Source organism: Schistocerca serialis, chromosome 6 (assembly GCF_023864345.2).
Source record: "Schistocerca serialis cubense isolate TAMUIC-IGC-003099 chromosome 6, iqSchSeri2.2, whole genome shotgun sequence".
Lineage (NCBI taxonomy): Eukaryota > Metazoa > Arthropoda > Insecta > Orthoptera > Acrididae > Schistocerca > Schistocerca serialis.
The window spans coordinates 273732049-273754901 of record NC_064643.1 but is presented as its reverse complement, the minus strand read 5'-3'; the positions used below and the strand labels follow the sequence as shown (position 1 = coordinate 273754901).

At 42.9% G+C, this 22853-nt stretch overlaps 1 protein-coding gene across 1 annotated transcript in view; it reads right to left on the bottom strand.

The window, feature by feature from the left end:
* Positions 1–14729, bottom strand: part of LOC126483813 (aldehyde dehydrogenase, dimeric NADP-preferring-like) — a 198730-nt gene extending 184001 nt beyond the window's left edge. The window contains exon 1 of the mRNA XM_050106999.1: positions 14559–14729. Coding sequence (XP_049962956.1) covers positions 14559–14640 — 82 coding nt within the window. The 5' untranslated portion in view covers positions 14641–14729. The remainder of the gene's footprint in view (positions 1–14558) is intronic.
* Between the last annotated feature and the right edge of the window lie 8124 nt (positions 14730–22853).

The window sequence follows — 22853 nt, the reverse complement described above, 5'->3', positions numbered from 1 at the left end:
AAGGACATCACACAACACCCAGTCATCACGAGGCAGAGAAAATCCCTGACCCCGCCGGGAACAGGTTGGAGTCCCATCGCTGTCCAGAGCGTCTCCAGAAACGCTAATCATCGGGGCTCAATTCGAAGAGAGACTCATCTCTGAAGGCAATCTACTCCAGTAAATCAGATAACAGGCCGAAAACTTATCTGAAGACGCCCTAGGTAACCGTGGGATACCCAGCTTGACTGTCGCCGCCATATGACCCCTTTGATTGTCATCAGCGGTATGCTTGCAGCACAGCGGTACGTCGACGATTCTACGCTGTGTTTTGTTTCATTGCCCTTCACGGCAACCCGCACACGGCGAGGGTTTTACTGTTTGTCTTCGTGCTTGCCAAACCCTACCTTGGCCGGATATCTTCCCAATTGAGAACGTTTGGAGCATTATGCAGAGGGCCATCCCACCAACTCGTCGTCTTTTGTCTTTTCTTAGAGTATATAATGGCCACAGTTAGGTGAGAGAGTCTGAAGTTTTCTAGCTGAAGTCACTTATTGATGATTAGATCCCGTAGAGATATCATATTTCCGGGACGATGATCACTACAGTTCACCTGATGTTCCAGATAGTCTCAGACATTTTCTACGGGATTGAGACTGGATGATTCAGGGGGCCAGTGGAGGATCTTTTAACGACCACTGTTCATACGCCGTGTGATACACTATTTCTCATAGACACGTTGTAAAGTTCGCATAGGTACACCAGCAAATCGGGTAATTTCATTTTGCCTGTGGTCATAGGCACATCCAAAACAAAACGTCACGTCGATCCATCTTACCTTACTGTGCTGATACCATACAACTGCCTGGCACGTACACAACACTTACCGGTACGTCAGTAATTGAGGCTCAAATGGCTGATTATAAGATTATAGTGATGAGATGATGGTGATGGCGATGATGATGATGATAATGACAATGATAATGATTTAACTCGTTATGCACATTCCCAAAGAATTAAATATGGAAACATACAAACAATATGACCTACATTTAATTTTTGTATGTTCAGCTTTGAAGAAGAATTGAAGTAAACAGCAGTACATCTTCAGCCGTAAGTTTCGAACTCTATTACGCTACCAGTTTCGATGTTACATTACATCATGATCACGCCCCTGTACAAACAACAATATAATCAATACAACAATCAACAATAATGAAGAGGACAATCATCTCATGAAGAAGCAATAGTTTGTTAGTGACATACCGCAACTTAACTGTTGACCTATTGTCGGTATGGAAAATGAAGCCGCCAGAGGATTAATTGACAATTCTTCGTGCACACCACATTGAATTAAAGAGTAACAAATGTCTAGACCAGGGGTTCCAACCTTTTAGCTTACCTGGTCGCCACTGGAAGAAGACGGGTACCACATTTTATAATTTATCAATTTATGATCGTCTGTTGTGAAAAAGCAAGATGGAACTAATTTGACATTTTATCTAATGAAGTAGCCGTAAGATAAGAGACCAGCGCGCCCGAGATCTGACAGCTTGGCCCGTTATAAGATCGAGACTCTGGGATTCTTGCATTAGGCGTATTGGACGCCCGCTGGCGGCGGATCGGACTCCCCTGGAATAGACTGACTAGACATTGGTTAATAGCCTCGTTTTATAGTCTATCAAATTTTTCGTAGCATAAGAGAAGGTATTTAAAGATAAGCGACTTATCAGCGGAGTAAAATAAGTGGACTGGCCCTATGACGGGAATGGCACTAGAAAACTTCAGTTTACAGCTCAAGCGACAATGTTGACATAATTCTCTTGTTCATATTTAAAGAAGAGAGTTGCTAATCAGACACACGAATTGTAAAGAGGTTTTGGAGAAAATACTGAGGCATATAAACTGCAAAATGGAAGCCGATTTCTAAAAGAAACTTCAAAATGATGGTCTTAAGCTTGCGACCATTAAGCAAGCGGCGTGGACACACATCAGCAGGCAGAACGGCATGTGTAAAACCAGCACCAGTGTCCCAAATGGGAATATAATCCGTGACGTGCACTTTGCGAGGCAAGAGGCAGGAGCACTACCCCGAGAGATTCAGGAGCCAAACGAAACCAATTGAGGCACGGCGCCCCGATTCGTTCCAGGTGGAGGGGGAAGGCGAGGAGAAGTTGCTACAAGTCTCATTTTCTGCTTCGTGACGGCTGTGACGCAGGCTTTCCATCCGGCGAAAGTGCGGTTAATAACTTGTGGAAGCTAGGAGTCTCAATTACCAGATGGTGTATTGCTTTTAGTACACTCGAACAAACGGGATATCTTCCTCGTAGGACACCGACTATGTAAATGAATTATAGTATGCAAGGCTAGATAGGACTATGGCGAAGATCCCGAATGGACAGTCGACTGAATGCGGAGGGCCATTTATTTGAAGTAAGCTGTTTTGGCGCTGGGTATTGTTCTTTCAAGATCACCATGCTGGATTAGTGTTTTCATTTCTGTTGGACAGCCGACAGAGTTGATCAAACGATGCGTGTGGCTAGTGTTGAGGGCAGTACCTCAAGTAATTAAAAATGCTTCCCCTAACAGGCTCGGTAGGGTTTATTTCATTTTCAGTTAGTTTCGAAATTTCAGGCACCTCTATCACTTTCTATTTCTTGCGTTAAGCTTTTCATCTGTACGTAAATGTCTCGAACAACACCATCTGTAATCTATTTTGCCGTCCGCTGTGGTCGAGCGGTTCTAGGCGCTTCAGTCCGGAACCACGTGGCTGCTACGGTCGCAGGTTCGAATCCTGCCTCGGGCAAGGATGTGTGTGATGTCCTTAGGTTACTTAGCTTTAAGTAGTTATAAGTCTAGGGGACTGATGACCTCAGATGTCAAGTCCTATAGTGCTTAGAGCCATTTGAAACATTTGTTGGTAATCTGTTTTGCACATTCTAGTGTCAGTGTTCCTACTATACTGTCGGGACTGGAAAGTTCCATGGTCGTTCACTAAATAACGTCCCACAATTTTTTGTCGGAATATATTTGTTTTTAAGAGTTGGAATTTGATGACAGTATCAATAAATGTTTCTTTTACACATACTGTCTTTCTCCATACATCACCTTCTGTTGCCTTACGATGGCCCACGTAGAGAATCCTTCGGCTGTCCAAACACATGGAAAATCGTGTGGCCAAGCCTAGGCTGTTGGGTAATGATTTCCAATCCAGTCTGGTGATGATTTGCTGGTTTCTGAGACTTATGTGTGAGCGTGCTTTGTCGTATTGGAGCAAGATTTTTTTAATTCTCGTCAGACTGAACTCATAGGAAACGGTTCTTAAGTTTACCGAGCGCGGTAGCGCAATGGTTAGCACACTGGACGCGGATTCGGGAGGATGACGGTTCAAACCCGCGTCCGCCATCCTAATTTAGGTTTTCCGTGATTTCCTCAAATCGCTTAAGGCCAATGCTGGGACGGTTTCTTCGAAAGGTCACGGCTGCTTTCCTTCTCCTTCCTTCCCTGATCCGAGCTTGTCCTCCGTCTCTAACGACCTCGTTGTAGACTGGACGTTAAACACTAATCTCTTCCTCCTCATTTCCGGTTCTTAAATTTGTTTAAAGTCTTCACATATGCATTTCAGTTAATAGTGTCTCTTTTAGCAAGACATCCACGAGAAAGACACTATCGCTCTCCCAAAAGCGGTTTGGTTCAAATGGCTCTGAGCACTATGGGACTTAACTTCTGAGGTCATCAGTCGCCTAGAACTTAGAAGTAATTAAACCTAACTAACCTAAGGACATCACGCACATCCATGCCCGAGGCAGGATTCGAACCTGCGACCGTAGCGGTCGCTCGGCTCCAGACTGTAGCGCCCAGAACCGCACGGCCACTTCGGCCGGCCAAAAGCGGTTTGTTTCCGGATCAGAGTGTTGTACTACATTTCGTCAAATATAACGATCTGTGACGGACTACATTCGCCTCAGTCTGCTCCAACAGTTAACATGAAATGGCTTTCCATTGAATCTTGTCTGTTGTGAGCATTCGAGGAACCCATTTGAGTAACCAAGGGTCTCAAGCACTGCACGCACATTTTCAGTGCTCACCGATAGCTGCAAAGCAACTGTCGAACAGTGAGGCGCCCGTCTGCACAAATAACATCATCAGATTCACTGGGAGCAGTGGCTGTGAGATGACGTCCAGAACGTGGTCAATCATAGAGCTCAGTTTCAACAGTTCCTGACACATTAACGCTCTTTCCCCAACAGTACTATCATCAGCTGCATCATTGCGATACACTACATATAAACGTTTGTCATTGTTCACCACGATTTCTTTTTCCCCAACCAAGAATTCAGTTACAGCACATGACTTGTGAGGAGCGTCTTGCGTATACACTATTTTGGTTGTTCACTACGGCTATGCTATTTGTCAGAATTGTTCGAAGTTTGGCACACGTGTAGAAAAAACTTCAGTTTATAAGTACCTAAAATAAAGTTTTTCTGTGTGTATTGCCTGCTGTAAAAAATAGGGCACTATTTACCCAACGGCCCTAACACTAGTCCGCTATTTATAAACTTCATGCCTATGTTCTTCACATAAGGAGTATTAAATGATTAACTTTCATTCCATTCGGAACTGATGTCTATTAAGAACATCAGTAAGAGATGTCACCCTCACGGGTACGAATACACTGTTGTATGGAAACAAGCAGACTCTAAATGTCATCTTGAGACATTTCTTGATACATATGCTGCGTCAGATCACGTATACTGCTGGCTGGAGGCCGGTCTGAAAATGTACGTTTCCAATCGAATACCAGACATGCTCTGTAAGCGACAAATCTTGAGAACACGCGGGTAAGTGGAGGATCCCTAGATTTCTCAAGGAGTTTGTGACTTGAAGTGAAGTGAAAGGTCTTGCATTATCCTGTTGTTAACCTGCTCACGAAGGATGTGGTAACAGGATTTACCATTCTTGTCGCATACTAAGAACATTTCGTCTCTCTTCATAAACCAGTCCTCCTATCATACAGAATAGCTCCCCACACAGTGGTACCAAGAGGTTTTTTTTTTTTTTTTTTTTTTTTTTTTTTTTTTTTTTTTTAAATCGTATGGCTAGGGACCCCCGTCGGGCAGACCGTTCGCCGGGTGCCCGTCTTTCAATCTAACGCCACTTCGGTGACCTGCAGTCGATGAGGATGATAGGATGATGATGAGGACAGCACAACACCCAGTCCCTGGGTGGAGAAAATTCCCCGACCCAGTCGGGAATTGAACCCGGGCCCAGAGGATTGACAATCCGTCACGCTGACCATTCAGCTACCGGGGGCGGACAGAGTTTAAGATGTGTCGTCTCGAGAATCGTTACTTCCTATGAACTTTCATCAAGTCGTTTACAGGCACACTGACGTCGCTCTGACTTCTAGAGACAGAAGCGAGGCTCATCGCTGACCACCACACGATGCCACTCAGTGTCATTCTTCATTTCGTGCGACGATTTAAAGTAGACTTTATCACTGAAACAGTTTTGGATAAAGTCGTTTAGTGTTTCGGCCTTCTCTCTGTCATCCTCCGCTTCGATGCCATTATATTCACAGAATGTCTGAACAGATGTCTTCGATTCGCTTGCTGATTTAGCATAAAGCCAAACTTCTTAGGATTTTTTGTCAAACTGGTAGATGGAATTTTATTTTCTAACTAGCTATACACCCGTGCTTCGCAACGGAAATTAAAAAAGTGCAAAGAAGGTCAGCTCGTTATGTATTATTGCGAAATAGGGCAGAGCGTTACGGACATGAGAAGCGAGTTGGGGTGGTAAACATTAAACTAAAGGGAGTTTTTCGTTGCGACGAAATCGTTTCACGAAATTTCCATTACCAACTTTCTCCTCTGAATGTGAAAGTATTTTCTGGACGCCAACCTACATAGGAAGAAATGATCATCATAATAAAATAAGAGACATCAGAGCTCACACGGAAACATCTAAGGGTTCATTTTTCCCAAGCGGTGTTAGAGAGTGGAACAGTAGAGAAATTGAGGGTTGTTCGAAAAACTCTCTGGCAGGCACTTAAAGCGTGAACTGCAGAGTTGTCATGTGGTAGAAGAGCCTTTGCACACCGTAGCTTTTTGGAGTTTCGTACATCAGTCGGTAAAAATGGAACCCTTATAAGATCACTTGATCAATAAATTCGTTTCTTCTAGCCAAGAAGTCAAATATAAATGACACCTATCGAAAGAAGCAAAGTAATTTCGTTAGGTTTTTAATACACAAAGTGAAATCAGTAATTGCGTATATCCTAGCCAATTAAATTCATGTTAATTTAATTCGTAAAGATAAGACTTCTGCGCTTAGTTCAGTCACTGACGTTAACTTCCAAAAGTACTTCTGAGGTAAATATACCAAACCACTCATCTATTGGTTCTTTAGCGTACTAAGCCATCACTATAGTCATAACTACCAAACCGAGTAGACTTTCAAACTTTAAATTGCGATATTTTTTTTTCCATGACCACCTTTGATGGAATACGTTGCACCAGGCTACGCTCAATTTAGCTGTGAAGACCCCATGAAAATTCGTCTATTAGTTCTGGAGATTAGCGTGTTCAGACAAACAGGTACGACGGTTTTACAGTTTCATTATTAGCACAGTTTGATTGAAAACTACACGCAATTCTCTATTACAATAATTTTGGATTCGTTCTATTTCTGTTTGTGAAGCTTTGGCTATGCACCGAAACCCTCTTCGTTTTCGTAATAGTTTTCAAACATGGCCGTTGAATCACGACGTGTCTTTCCCATTGCTCACAGCATTGCGCGGCACATTCTGTCTAAGGTTTTGTCCATTTATGCTCAAAATTTTCGGTCCTGCAGAAGGATTTTTAATGTTGACTGTTCAGTTAATCTGAAATATATTTCTTGTCGCTCTTGCTAAGCATAAATATGTTCTTATCTTTCCTTACATTCCTCTTTACAGCAGTATTCAGTGATGCTGTAATAGCCTTTCGATCGCTGGTTCCTTGTTCTAAGCAGACTCGAAAAGTTGCGCCCAATTGATGACCAGGTGATCTATAGTGTTACCTTCACGAGTCGGTTCTCTGATTAGCTGCACAAGATAGTTTCAGGATAATGCAGTCAGAACAATTTCATTTGATTCCCTGTCGGTACTACCCGTCTTAATCACTTGAGAATCTCAGTCTGCAGCTGGTAATTTCAAATCTCCACCTAATACTATAACATAATTACGAAATTGACGTCAGTCCTCTCCAAGTTCCACCTCAAATGTCCCGCCATTACTGTTCCTGAGGAAAAGGTCCACAAAAACATCTGATGACCATGTTTAATGCACCTATAGCACTTATCTTCACCTAAATTATTTAAATAAGAGTCTACGAAAGACTCAATTACATATGTATATTTTGATAACGACTTTAACAATGAAGCTCACTCGATTGAACGAAATAAACAGCCAGTTCCTAGTTGAATCACATGATCCCACCTCTCGCCATAAGAGGGTACATCCAGCATTGTCGAACATGATCGTTTTGGTGGACCAGCTACTATGGGGTAGGGAAGCATAATGTTGCTTGGACGTACTGGCCTCGAAATCTTTGGTAAATGTACACTCGCGGATCAACATTATTGCGACACTGCGCTCCGTCTTTTCAGGGGTTCATTCTGGCGTGACTCCATTCACATAGATGATAATGCGCAACCGTTGAGCTGCACAGATGGAGCAGCTCTTGGAATGAGAGGGTACTCGGCGAACGGACTGGAGTGCCCATTCCCCCGACTTAAATCTCTGTGAGCAAGTACAAGATGATTTTGGGAGATATACTTCAGCACGCCCACATGCACCAACGACTATCCAACCGTTGTCGACCGCTCTAGTGGAGGATTGGAATGCCCTAACACAAGAACTCCTTACCGACTTTGTGGCCAGCATAGGACCACGTCGCAGGACATGCACTGTCGTCCGTGGTGATCACGAACCCGAATCCTATTAAGATCCAAGTCCCGCCTTGGGTAATATCCAGTGGACGATTGTAAATCGCGGTGACTTCAGTGTAATTATTGTTTAGAAAAAAAAGTCTCATTTCCGTTCATCTCATCGCCTATTTCTTTCCCTTACTTTCTGTACTATGCTGCGCTGAACTATGTTACTCGGCAGTGACAAATTATGCGAAAGTTACTTTCGTCCTTAAGTTTTGCACACAAACGTATATAAAGATTGGGGAGGAAATAAAACTGAGATGCCTGAAACCAGAAGACGGTTCAAATAAGAAGTGGCAAACAGTAAGCAACTTATCCGACCACATACCCGTTCGGGATCCACGCTAGAAAATAAACTCTCCTCTTTGAACCATCATGGGACCAAGACCCCTCCGTAGCCTTCAGGTACCAGTGATAATCTACACCAGGATAAATGGACGGACAGCGACTCCTCTAGATAATGTTTCCAGCAGCTTCACCACTGCGCCTGTTCGTTTAGCATAGAAAAATCTAGAATCCAATAGAGCTAAATCCTAAATAATTGTACAGAACATTTGCAAATTCAGAAATAATACAAATATGTAACTTCAGTTATAGTGAGGACTTTGCATCCGCATAATAACTTACCTATATGTACTAGAAGCCACTTCTGATCGCCAACACTCTGCAACAGTCTCGATGCGTGTTAAACAATATCGAAAGCAGTGGTGGAAAGACAAGGTAGCAGAGGACCTGCGGGAGAAAGGATGACTCAGAGAAGATGCACTGGATAGGCATTTATGGAAGAGAAGGATCCAGCAAAAAAACGCCGACCCCACATGGCGTGGGGAAAGGCTGAGATGATGATGATGATGGAGGGTTTCTCCAACCTCACCTCAGACAACGCCAACGATAGCGTCCGAAGATTACACGTCACGACGCTTCTTGGGGGCGAAATGATCCCTACCACTAATTGGAACGAAGCGTAAGTCCATATTCATTTATGCGCAGTGCTTTCAGTTACTATCTGGGTGCATGGTTTAGAATTTGATTTAGACTAAACGAAAAAGTAATGCAGGTTTACCACTTTTCGTGAATACTACCTGTGATGTCGGTGCTTTGTTATTTGTTGTATCTTGGGTGGTAACCACTGTGTGTGTGAAATTTTATGGGACTTAACTGCTAAGGTCATCAGTCCCTAAGCTTACACACTACTTAACCTAAATTATCGTAAGGACAAACACACACACCCATGCCCGAGGGAGGACTCGAACCTCTTCCGGGACCAGCCGCACAGGTAACCACTGTATCCGTGACACCAGCGTCTCTGAGTAAGTTGCGCCAACAAGAGACGAATGGCTCAAATCTAATACAATCAATGAATGATAAATCAGAGGCATCGTCCTTACCAATTGCTTCAGCTCTTATATGTTTTGAATCATAACTGACACGGAAGTCAAAAGTGCTAACGAAGGGAACACAAAATAAGCAATGAAGAGACGCAACTTCACATGCCCATCGACGATGAGTTTTAGAACCATGGTATTCACTTTATTTTGAATGGCGTTTCTTCCATACTTTTAATATCGTAACCACCGATTGTTGCGTGGCCGATCTCCACTAACATCTGAGCACTAGACCAAAAATCATAATGGAAGCTATAAACTCCACTGATGAAGATATACAGACTGTTTCTGAGTTATTCAACATAATACAGGAAAGGATGAACCCAATAAAATCGTGGCCAATCATCATAGTGTATCAATGACTTGTCATTTCACATCCGCGCAGATCTCTTTCGTAATTCCATAATATGTAAATATTGCTCTTATTTCGTGCGTTAGCGATCTTGGTGTAATGCTGGAAGAACAATTAAATTGCAGTGAAAATGCTATTTCTGTGAGTCGGAATGTGCATATGTTATATCGTATTTTATAATTTTCCAGGGACATAAAACGGCTTGGTTAAGTCTCTGAAAGAACATGCACAGAAGAGTCAACAGCAGCTGTGAAACAAGGGAAATTGCACACTCGCTCAGCAGTGAATAATTCAAAAAACAGAAAAATATAAAAATGGTAACGACACTATACACTGAGGTGACAAGTCATGGGATACCTCCTAATATCATGTCGCATCTCCTTTTGCCCGGCGTAGTGCAAAAACTCTACGTGGCATCGACTCACCAAGTCGGAAGTTCCCTGCAGAACTGCTGAACCACGCTGCTTCTATAGCCGCCCGTAAGTCTTGCCGGTGCAGGATTTTGTGCACGAACTGACATCTGCATTATGATTCATAAATATTCGATGGGATTCACATCGGGCAACCTGGGTGGCCAAGGCATTCGCTCGAGCTGTCCAGAATGTTTTTCAAACCAATCGCGAACAATTGTGGCCCGTTGACATGATGCATTGTCATCCATAAAAATTCGGTGGTTGTTTGGGAACATTAAGTCCATGGACGGCTGCAAATGGCCTCCATGTAGACGACCATAGCCATTTCCAGTCAATGATCGGTTCAGTTGGACCAGAGGATCCAGTCCAAACCACGTAAACACAGCCCACACAATTGTGGAGCCACCACCAGCATGCACAATACCTTGTTGACAACTCGAGTCCATGACTGCGCCAAACTCTATCGTCCGCTCTTACCAACTGAAATCGGGACCCATCTGACGTGGCCACGGTTTTCCGGTCGTCTGTGGTCTAACTGATATGACCACGGGCCCAGGAGAGGCGTTGAAGGCGATGTCGTGGTGTTGGCAAAGGCACTCGCGTCTGTCGTCTGGTGCCATAGCCCAAATGGTTGAAATGGCCCTGACAAGGGAACCTCCCCATCGCATCCCCCTCAGATTTAGTTATAAGTTGGCACAGTGGATAGGCCTTGAAAAACTGAACACAGATCAATCGAGAAAACAGGGAGAAGTTTTGTGGAACTATGAAAAAAATAAGCAAAATATACAAACTGAATAGTCCATGCGCAAGATAGGCAACATGAAGGCTGCTCTGGGTTCAAGTATTCCCTCGAGTGAAAAGTTTAATTTTTTATTTTCAGACAATTATCAAAGTTCAGGCACTCACACATAATCAGCTTCGCTCTCCAAAATTCTAGGACATGTTCAGAATTGCTTGGACATATGCAGGATTTGACGGTCTACACACGAAAAAATTTGAAAACGTTAAAAACAAATGTTATGACAGAGAACAGGGAAAACCGTGCGACTGTGAAACTGTTGCATTCATTTGTTGCAGTTTATGTGACAAACTCTTATGTTTTCATCACTTTTTTTGGGAGTGATTATCACATTCACAAGAAAACTTAAATCGGGCAAGGTAGAAGAATCTTTTTACCCATTCGCCAAGTGTACAAGTTAGGTGGGTCGACACATATTCCTGTCATGTGACGCACATGCCGTCACCAGTGTCGTATAGAATATATCAGACGTGTTTTCCTGTGGAGGAATCGGTTGACCTATGACCTTGCGATCAAATGTTTTCGGTTGCCATTGAAGAGGCACGTCCTTTCGTCTACTAATCGCACGGTTTTGCGGTGCGGTCGCAAAACACAGACACTACACTTATTACAGTGGACAGAGACGTCAATGAACGAACGGACAGATCATAACTTTGCGAAAATAAAGAAAATAAAATTTTCACTGGAGGGAAGACTTGAAGCAAGGACCTCTCGCTCTGCAGCTGATCACGCTAACCACGGGACCAGGGCGCTCCTGGGCTCAGAGCAGCCTTGATGTTGCCTATCTTGCACATGGACTACTCAGTTTGTATATTTTGCTTATTTTTTTCATAGTTCCACAAAACTTCTTCCTGTTTTCTCGATTGATCTGTGTTCAGTTTTTCAAGGCCTATCCACTGTGCCAACTTATAACTAAATCTGAGGGGGGTGCGATGGGGAGGTTCCCTTGGGAGCACTATGGGACTTAACATCTGAGGTCATCAGTCCCTCACACTTAGAACTACTCAAAGCCCGAGGCAGGATTCGAACCTGCGACCGTGGCAGCAGCGCGGTTCCGGACTGAAGGGCCTAGAACCGCTCTGTCACAGCGGCCGGCCTGCCATAGCCCATTAACGACAGATTTCGCCGTTCTGTCCTAACGGATACGTTCATCGTACGTCCCATATTTGATTTCTGCTGTTATTTCATGTAGTGTTGCTTGTCTGTTAGCACTAACAACACTAAGCAAACGCCGTCAAGCGAAGGCCGTCGGCCGCTGTGTTGCTCGTGGTGAGAAATAATACCTGGAACAAGGTATTCTCGGCATACTCTTCACACTGTGGATCTCGGAATATCTAATTCCCTATCGATTTTCGGAACGGAATGTCCCAGGCGTCTAGCTCCAACTCTCTCTCCGTGTTCAAAGTCTGTTAAATCCCGCTGAGCGGCCGTAATCACGTCGGAAACGTTTTCACATGAATCACCAGAGTACAAATGACAAGTCCGTCAATGCATTGGTTTTTTATACCTGTGTACGCGTTGCTACCGCCATCTGTATACGTGCATATTGCCATGCCTTGACTTTTGTTACCTCAGTATCACACAGACCCTTCGTGCACGCAGAAGTGATCGCCTGGTTCAAAACTTAGCGACCTTGGTGCGCGAAGAGGCTAAAGATCATTATGTTGGATGAGTATGGCTAGTAGACGAAAACAGCTGCCCAGCGGCTGCTACAGCTGCGCACCCCACTGCTGCACTGCGTTGGCAACTCGGAACGACACGAAATAAATCCTGATTAAGAGTCTGAAGACACGAAAGCGAAGCAGCAGTTGAGACGAGAGTGAGAAATGGTCATAGCCTATCACCGACGTTGTTCAGTCTGTACATTGAGCAAGCAGAAAAGAAAACGAATGAGACATTTGAAAAGGGAATCGAAATTCAAAGAGTAGAAATGACCACTTTGAGATCTGCCGATGAGATGCAATTCTCTCAGAGACGAGAAAGGACGAGGTACATGAGCTGAAGGGAATACATAATGTCTTGAAAAGAGGTCATAGGATGAACATCAGCAAAAATAACACAAGGGTAACGGAATATTATCGAATTAAATCAGTCAACTCTGAGGGACTGGGATTATGCAATGACACACTAAAAAGTTATAGAAGCATTTTGCTATTTGGGCAGCACGATAACTGACGCAATAGTGAGGATATAAAATGCTGACTGGCGCCATTGAAAAATTTTTAGTGAGAAGAGCGTTTCGGAAAAACAGAAACTTGTTAACAATAAGCATAAAGTTAAGTGTTAAGAAGTCTCTTCTGAAGGTGTCTCGAGTGTAGCCTTGTGTGGATGTGAACCGTGGACAGTAAACAGTTCAGACAAGAAGAAAAAATTTCAAATTGCACTGAGCACTATAGGACTTAACTGCTGTGGTCATCAGTCCCCTAGAACTTAGAACTACTTAAACCTAACTAACCTAAGGACATCACACACATCCATGCCCGAGGCAGGATTCGAACCTGCGACCGTAGCGGTCGCGCGGTTCCAGACTGCAGCGGCTAGAACCGCTCGGCCAGACAGGAAGAAAACAGAAGCTTCTGAATCCTGCTACAAAAGAGTTCTGAATATTACGTTGTGAAATGATGTATGTTGCACGAAATGTTACAAATCGATGTAAACAGTGTGCTACAATATCGATTTGTAACGATTTACGTGAACGATGTTAACATTGTTAACATTTCGTGTAGTTTACATCATTTCACGACGCACACTTGTCTGCGGTTATTGTGTTCCTACACTGAAAAGGCGTACTTTTGATGTTGACATAATGTCATGTTGTTGACACCATTTTTTCTTTTTGACGTACAACTGTCTACATGTCATATTTGTGTTGTTCTGTATATACCACTACACTCTGTGCTTCATCTTAGTATTATTTTAGCTTTGGCAATACCACTTGAAAGCGGCCTAAACACCGAAATTGCAATAGTGAAATAAATAATTTCTAAAGTCAAAGGCGAACCTGACGTCCTTTAAAAACTTCTGCATGACTGTGAACCCCGACCATGAGAAGTTAATTAGTTAGCTGTAAATGATAATTCCCATCGTGTGTTTGAGAATAAAAGTTTATCTGTCATTTTTTTAATGAACTGTCTACATGTCATGTTTGTGTAGTTCTGTATATACCAGTACAATCTATGCTTCATCTTAGTATTATTTTAGCTTTTGCAATATCACTTGAAAACGGCCTAAACACCGAAATTGCAATAGTGAAATAAGTAATTTCTAAAGTCAACGGCGAACATGACGTCCTTTAAAAATTTCTGCATAACTGTGAACCCCGACCACGAGAAGTTAATCAATTAGCTGTAAATGATAATGCCATAACAACGTGTGTTTGAGAACAAAATGTTAGCTCTTATGCCATACATGTGGTTATAAACAAAGCTAGGCAGCAGCATGTAGATGTAAACAAATGTGTGGCGAGAAATGCATCATCCCACGATAACAGCGCCAACATTTGCATCGAATCGTTTTCCGATCGCGATTAAATTCCCTCGGCAGTCGCGCCGCCAGAGGGGTCGTTAGGCGAGCTTCGAGCTACGGCGCGACCCAACAACGTCATTTTCCCTCCCTCCAGCTGTTGTCGCTCTGGACGACGGATGGGGAGCACTCACCGTCGCCGTCGGGCTGTCGATCGCCGACGAGTACGGCCTCCAGCTGCGCACCCCGCCGAGGACTGTCTTCAGCCGCCGCCATGCTCTCGCCGTCCTTCGGTGAAGTGCACTGCCGCGAGCCGGACAGAAGACTAATCTCGCGAGTCGCAGGAGTAGCCGGGTCGGCGAGCGGTCGCTGGCTCCGCGGCTTCGGTTCGGCTCCGCGCTCGCGCCGGCCCCGGCCCGCTTCAATGCTGCCACCACACCGCGCCGAAACCGCCTGCAGCACGACGGACATCCTCGCAGAAATTTCAGAACCAACAAATTGAGATACATCTAACGACACCCAGCCACACCACCAGGATAGGGATGACGGTTATCGCTCAAACGACCGGTTTTCAGTTATGCTGTATTTCTTTTTTTTTAACTCCAGGTTAACCCGAATGTTAAAACCGCTCAAAATAACCGATTTTCGGCTTTTTAAATCCTATTATTTCCCGTAATAAACGGAGAAATCAAACAACACCTGAAAAATTTTGACTCACTCAGTTTTAAGATACATAGAATCAAAATATTAAATTAAATAGACTAATAAAAGAAAACTCAGTCCGTCCACCGTTCGCTGGTTTCCTCTAAAAGTAATAAATGATTGAATACTGCAAAAAATTCTAGTATTCTCCTCTTGGTTCTAATTTTTTGAAACTCTGCCGAAAAATCGCGTTGTAATAGAGGATCATACAACTGTTTGGGCATTAGGCATAGTCACTGCTAAAGGGTGAAAACTTAGGTTGGAGAACTCTATTTTTCCTTTTAATTTGTCCTTTTCACGGCCTACAAGCAGATAAATTCATATAATGTAGAGACAGGCAACAGAAAAGCTGCTTTTCACTTTTCCTGTAATGGCAGTTGTGGGGAAGGCGGATAGTCATCTCCGGTTCATTGGTAGAATTTTGGGAAGATGTGGTTCATCTGTAAAGGAGACCGCTTATAAAACACTAATACGACCTATTCTTGAGTTACTGCTCGAGCGTTTGGGATCCCTATCAGGTCGGATTGCGGGAGGACATAGAAGCAATTCAGAGGCGGGCTGCTAAATTGTTACTGGTAGGTTTGATCATCACGCGAATGTTACGGAAATGCTTCAGGAACTCGGGTGGGAGTCTCTAGAGGAAAAAAGGCGTTCTTTTCGTGAATCGCTACTGAGGAAATTTAGAGAACCAGCATTTGAGGCTGACTGCAGTACAATTTTACTGCCGCCAACTTACATTTCGCGGAAAGACCACAAAGATAAGATAAGAGAGATTAAGGCACGTACAGAGTCATATAGGCAGTCATTTTTCCCTCGTTCTGTTTGGGAGTGGAACAGGGAGAGAAGATTCTAGTTGTAGTACATGGTACCCTCCGCCACGCACCGTATGGTGGATTGCGGTGTATGTATGTAGATGTAGATGTATATGATGTCGCAAGTTTCTTGTGACCCCCCACATCACCACCCTCCCACCACCCTCGCCGCTGTTCTTAACGTTCAAGGCACATGGAGTATTGTATTTCATTGATAGGACACTTCTTACAAAACTTCCAGACTAGGGATGGCGGAATTCTGCAATACAACTAATATCCGACGACAAAAGAGAGAAATTAACGTATATACCAGACAGGGCATGCTTCGTACATTGCACTTACATGCATACCATCCAGTAGGCCACACCACATGGTAACAGGTACATTATTCTCTCAGCAATGCTGTACCAATTCTTATGCCATGTATTTCTTGATCGTTTCTGTCACAATTGCTATTAAAATAGCACTGACAGCTTTTCCCATTTTCTATAATAACGCAATATTTGAAAGCAACTGAAATTTTACGAATAAAAACAGCTTTATTTTAAAAAACAAAAATTTTAGCACTACTACAACTACGGCCAGTTGATATTTCGGTTTCCAACTGGTTATTAGAAAAAAATTAAAAAAAACACCTGTTGTAACAGAGACCAAACAACTACCGAAAAATACCAGTTATTCAGAATTTAAATACCTGTATCGGTTTTAACTGGTCCGTTTTACCCATCCCTACACCAGGAGACCACGGCCACTCATTTTCTTAAATTGGGTGTCTCAGGAGGAATGGTCAATATCCGGGGATATGACAGGAGCGATCATTCGAAGTAAAAAGAAGTCCAGCAAACATGATCTCTGAAATGCACACCTTAAGACCAATGAGCACTTCTTCTTCTTCTTCAATACTGTGAAATAAATCTCTTTTACTGCAAGCTCTTTGCTTTTCATGTTTTGAGAGGTGACAGTATGGACTAAAACAAGAAAAATTCAGCTAAATGGGCTCCAAAGCCCATACCTGAAGAGCTAGAACACTTGTTCACCTTCGATACTGTTGAACACATCTCATCTACCGATCAAGTGTTCATAACTCTTAAGATACACATTTCAGAGTCCTTCTTTACTAGACAATTTTTTTCTTGTTTCAGTCTGTACTACCTCCTCCAAAATATGGAAAGCAAAGAACTTTTATTGGAAGAGATTCGCTTCACTGTATCGAAGGTAAAGAAGCGCTCACAGCTGTTAAGGTGTACGTTTCAGAACCCATGTTTAGTACACTATTTTGTTTCGAATGGTCGTTCCTGTCATATTCCTGAATACTGAACATACCTCCTGGGAGATCCAGCCACCTACATACTTCACCGAACGCGATGGCTCTGGTGTTAAGGAATCGGGTTCAGTCCTTTGCTTTCCTTAAATCACTTTACGCGAATGATGGGATAGTTCCTGTAGAAAGGCCACAGCTGATTTTCTTCCCTCGCTCTCTCTGCTGCGCTAGAGCCCCTTTTCTGTTGCTCTAGAGTCGAGACGACTACGGAGCCGCCGGCTGGGGTGGGCGAGCGGTTCTAGGCGCTACAGTCTGGAAGCGCGCGACCGCTACGGTCGCAGGTTCGAATCCTGCCTCGGGCATGGATGTGTGTGATGTCCTTAGGTTAGTTAGGTTTAAGTAGCTCTAAGTTCTAGGGGACTGATGACCTCAGAAGTTAAGTCCCACAGTGCTCAGAGCCATTTGAACCATTTGAACTACGGAGCCTTAAACTGGGTTTTCGTTTGTCTCAGTTCACCTCCGGTACCATTCATCATCTTGAAGCAACCGCTGTTTTGCTGACGCCTAGGCGAATTCCAACAACAAGCTTATTCTATGGCGTGCCATATGTTACCATACCCTTACTGTAGAGTTGTTTATGTGGCATTTTGAAGAAGTAAGTAAGGAAGTGAGTAGTCGTTCAGAGCAGAGATATAAATACGCGGGGAACTTTCAGAGATTGTATAAACCTTCGAGTAGAAACAATAAAGAGTTAGGAAGTAGTATTGAATAAAATGAACAGTCTACTTAGCATACAGGCTGACATGAGTATAAGCAGAGCAAGACCAGAGGAGATGAAAGGTAACAGAAAGGAGAATAACTCTTTGCTACACGTCAGAATTTCAAAAGATTTAGTTGAAGTACTGAAAGAATACTCCTTTTAAGAAAGCAAGATTGCGGAAGATGCTCGAAGGAACCAGAGTCAACAGGAGTAGATTGGTGCAAAGATAGAAACCACAATTCAACAAGTCAAGGTTTACTGGCCTAAAACGTTGATATGACTTTCATAAGGAAATTTCTTTACACGTAGCTATGGGACACAATGTTGCTTTGGAGGTGAAGTGTGAGTATGGAAAAATATGAGTTGAGAGAACTAGAAGATATTATCTTCGTACATCCATAGTTGAAATGGAGGACAGTGGTACGTCAGCTGGTATAAATTTCATGTCCAGAGATAAAGGGAAAAAAAAGAAGAGCTCTTAAACAGAAAAGGAGAGAAAATATGTGGACGGGAACACCCCTCCTCCCTCTCCCTCCCCCCTCCCACCAGCAAATGCTACACAAGAGGAAGAGCCAAGATAGTGGAACCTGTGCGTCTGAAAGGAGAAACTAGCGTTAAGCAGGGAAAGAGCGTTGCGGGCAGAGACTCATTAGAATGGCAAAGAAGATTGATTGGCTTGTATAGAGACGATATGAAAACATTACTGAACGATAGCAAATGAAGGAGAGGTGTGCGTCTACATCTACTATATCTAGAATAGGCTCCGGAACCCATTACTGATAGGTGCTGCTGTGCTGAGGGCACGAAAAGCTTGTCGTCGACTCGAGGAACTGGAAGCAGAGAATTCTCGACGGAAGCAGGCAGATCTAGAGAAGACAAAAAGAGGAGCTGAGGAGAAAGCCGCGATGTGCGAGTCAGCAGGCAATGTGCGGGTCAGCGGGTTGTTGAACAGTTAGTCCACTCTGTCAGCTCTCTATTGCAGCTAGCCTCGCTGGTACGTTGGAGCTTCTACGTACGCATACCACTTGATACAGGAAACAGAAGACCAATCGCGAGGTATTATTCTCTTGGAGAACGAATTTGTCTATCTAGTGAAAATACGTACTCCATTAGATGAAAAAAATCATGGCTAGATTACTTACGTCACATAATCTAGAGCAATCCATCAACATTGGTCGCTTCAAAGGCAATAAAAGAAAAATAAATAACGCAACACGAAGCTTGAGATGACGTAATGGCTCCAACGGTCGGTTCATTAACGCAAATCCATCTCTCTATCAAATACTAGCTGACAAACCCGGCATTGCCCGGGTATTCATTTTGTCACTTTTCTATTAGAAACATGCAGTTTCTGTTCGCTTGGCGCAGCTGCTTCTCGTACCTACAACGCCTACAACGCGATTGTGTCGACGTTTCTCTGCCAACGCGTCTGTATAGCACTGCAGACAGCTATTGTTTTCGGCTACAGCCGTTCGCGCTCCGCATTTGAAAGCCGCCAGTTGACTCTACTGTCGAAGTGTCTTAGTAGTAAAGAATGTATGGATTAAAACTTCATGCTTGGTACGCGCATTTTTCACGCATCTCAATGTTTATGACGTCATATCGAACTATGCGTTGTATTACGATATATTTGTGTAGGTACATTCAGCGGCATATGTGGAGTACCTCCTGCGAAAGTAGTTGCGAATAGAATTATTATCAAGGAAACATTAAATTTAAATTTCATGCATGATGCGGCATTTTTTCACGTATCTCAGTGTTTATGCGTCATATCTCCTGATCTCTGTGTCGTACAATGATATAATTCTGTAGGTGCATTCAGCGGCATATGCGGACGCTGTCTGCAAAATGTGTTTCTATGAGAGTTAGTAGCAAGGAAATAATAAATTTAAATATCATGAACAATGAGGCAGTTTTGACGCATCGAAGTGTTTACAACGTCTTATCTCTTGAACTGCGTGTGGTACCATGATATAATTTTGTAGATACATTTAGCGATATAAGTGAATACTGTCTGCGAAGTTTATTGCGAATAGAGTCAGTAGCACAGGAGTAATAAATATAAGCGTCATGCACGTCCATGCTGTTTTTCACGCATCTCATTATTTATGACGTTATATCTCCTGAACTACGATAGGAAGGTGGTTCCTACACCGACAGCGATTGTTGTCGGACAGTAAGGGATATGAGTTCCACGTCTGGTTGAAATCGGTCTAGTGGTTTAGGAGGAGACGTGCAACATACTTACATACATACACAAATTTCTGTAATATGTATGGATTTACTGTATATCACTCGTTAGGACGGCTTCTACAAGGATGGCAAGCGTACTAAATCACGGCACACTCTGCCTTCGGTATTGTATAGATAGGAGTCTAGTCTACAAAGTTATTTAGAGTATTTCTAGCTGGAGAACTGCAAGTTAATACACACGTTGAGACAGGACATATCGTAGGCAAACAATAGAAATCACAGGCAATATTCTAGTCTTGTAAATTCTTTATTAGTAAGCACTATTCAGTATTGTCATCGGTCGAGAGGCATGTCCTCACTCTGCAATTCACTTCAATTGATTTAAGGAGGCTGCAGAAACACAAAGCAGAGCTAGCGCACTAGAAGCAGGATTTGGACACCAACATTGTTCCATTTAAATAAATCCTTCCCTTAGGACTTAATGCAGTACATTTCTGATATAACCACTGGCTGAATTAGGTAGTTCAGTGAAAGGAACAAGAAAAGCCTCTACAAAAACTTGGACATAATTTGTCTTAAGCAATTGTTGTCCAACGGGAACAAAACCGAAATCTAGTCTTTTCATCTGTACGACCAGCTAGCGTTACTTTCTATAAACATTGCTGCACAGCTACAGTGAAATTAAACAACGGCATGATGGAACTATCAAAAGCTGCTGTAAGCTATATTTTTTTAGAAACAATTAGTTTTGGTCCAATGCCCCTTCTTAAAGTCACGGATTTACACTACATCAAGTTAAAGGAAGGTTCTCTGACGTTAAACAAATAATTATTTTTAATTGTAGCACTGTCACATACACGTTTACCTATTTTACACATTTTTCATCAGTTGTCAAGAGCAAAGGTTGACTGTCCGCTGCAGTGTTCAGCATAAGGCCTGACCAAAAACTTATTACAATTAGTGTGTCCTCAGATTGCGGTCTAATGGTGAGTGTCTGTCTCTAGATCGCAGGGTCCCGGATTCTTTTCCCAGTCCGGTCACAGCTTTCCTTCGATTACGGGTTGGGTGTTTTTGGACCGAATCATTTCACTTCATCTTCATCCCAAAGAAGCGCAAGTCTCCAAAGTTGCGTCAAATAGAAAGGCGCTTCATGCGAACGCACAACCCCAGATGGGTCTAATAGTCAATAATACCGAACGATTATTTCCATTTTCCATAAATTTTATGATACGACTTCGGTTGACAGTGTGAAGAACACAGATAAAAAGTGGGAGTCTAAAAGAAGTATCAAATGGCTCAGTCGCGGCTGATAAATTGAGAATTTTAACGGTAATTACTCGTCAATGGAAAGTTAACTTAGCTGGCCACTTGCAGTTATTCGAGACAAAATCGAACAAGGTGGTGTGTGATTTAAATCTCGACCTATGTTCTCTGGCTTTTGTTAATCATTTTAGGCAAATATGTTTCCTTTCAAAGGAGGACATAAGCGGTTCACTACCTATCCTTGCCCAATAGTGGTAGTATTCCGTTTGCAATGAACTCAGTCTAGAAGCCAGGCTATAATTCCATGCTCTTAGGTGACTAAATACCTTGGCAAGAAACGTATTTAGTAGTTCCCTGTACTTCCTCGTCCAACTAAGTCCATGGCCTGAACCAGACAGTAACTTCAAGTGCAGCTGTGAATGGCCAACTTGTTGCGTGAGCAGGCATAAGAATACAAAAGTGTCATCGCTCAATACTGGAATTTCCGCAGTGCAACCACGCGTCACAACACCAGCTGTAGGTCCACCTACAAGTTTCTCGACGAAATCAATTCTTCGGGGACAGTGAACTTCCATCGATCTTCAGTGGCTGATATTTTCTTCCGCGTTTAGAATAGGCCGAAGCCCTTCCTGCCGCATTGCGATATGATTCCAGTGTGTTTGACGACTATACGTAAGACGTTGAGTGAGGACCTTGGACTCGTGTACGGGAGGACGAAGGTTCAAATTCCCGTTCAGCCATTTACGTTTTCTGTGACTTTCCAAAATCGCTTAAAATAAATGCCAGGACGGTTCTTTTAAAAGGGTACGGCTGACTTACTTCACTATCCTTTCTTCATCCGAGATTCTTCTTTGATTCTAATGAACTCGTCGCCGTGTTACTTCTTTCTTGCTTATCCGCAGATGTTATCAGAAGCTGAATCATTAGATATGTCCAACACAGCCATAAGCTCAGAGATAACTTACTGTCAACGGTAAAAGTTTCCATAGAGGGAAAAGCATTTTTTTATTACGTCCTACAAGAATTTTTATTGGCCGTCGGCTTCTTAGGTCGCTATCAGAGGACAGTTTACTGTTGCAGCTGCAGATAAAGTCAGCTTCTGAGAGTGATATTAGATGACACCAAAGTAACGTCGTTTACGGTTAGAAAGTAGATACTCCATTTTATAAACCCATGCATTCACTAGATTTAAAAAACCAAGAACTATTCTGTAGGTGTAACTGCCTTGTCGTATATATTATTTCTCAAGTTAACATCCCTTTTTCTCAATACATGCTAGCAGGGATGAACGAGGTATCGTTAGAAAGGTTTTTTAACCAGTTCTGATGCTGCATACCGATTTTTCGGTAAAACTTACTGTTTGTGCATAATTTTAATATAAAAAGACTTAAACAACATAGCCAAAAGGGCATAACGGGTGCCCAGATTCATGCCTTTATTTTACTAAGCTATTAATCACGAATAAGAGCTTCCCTTTTATGTTATACCATTTTATTTG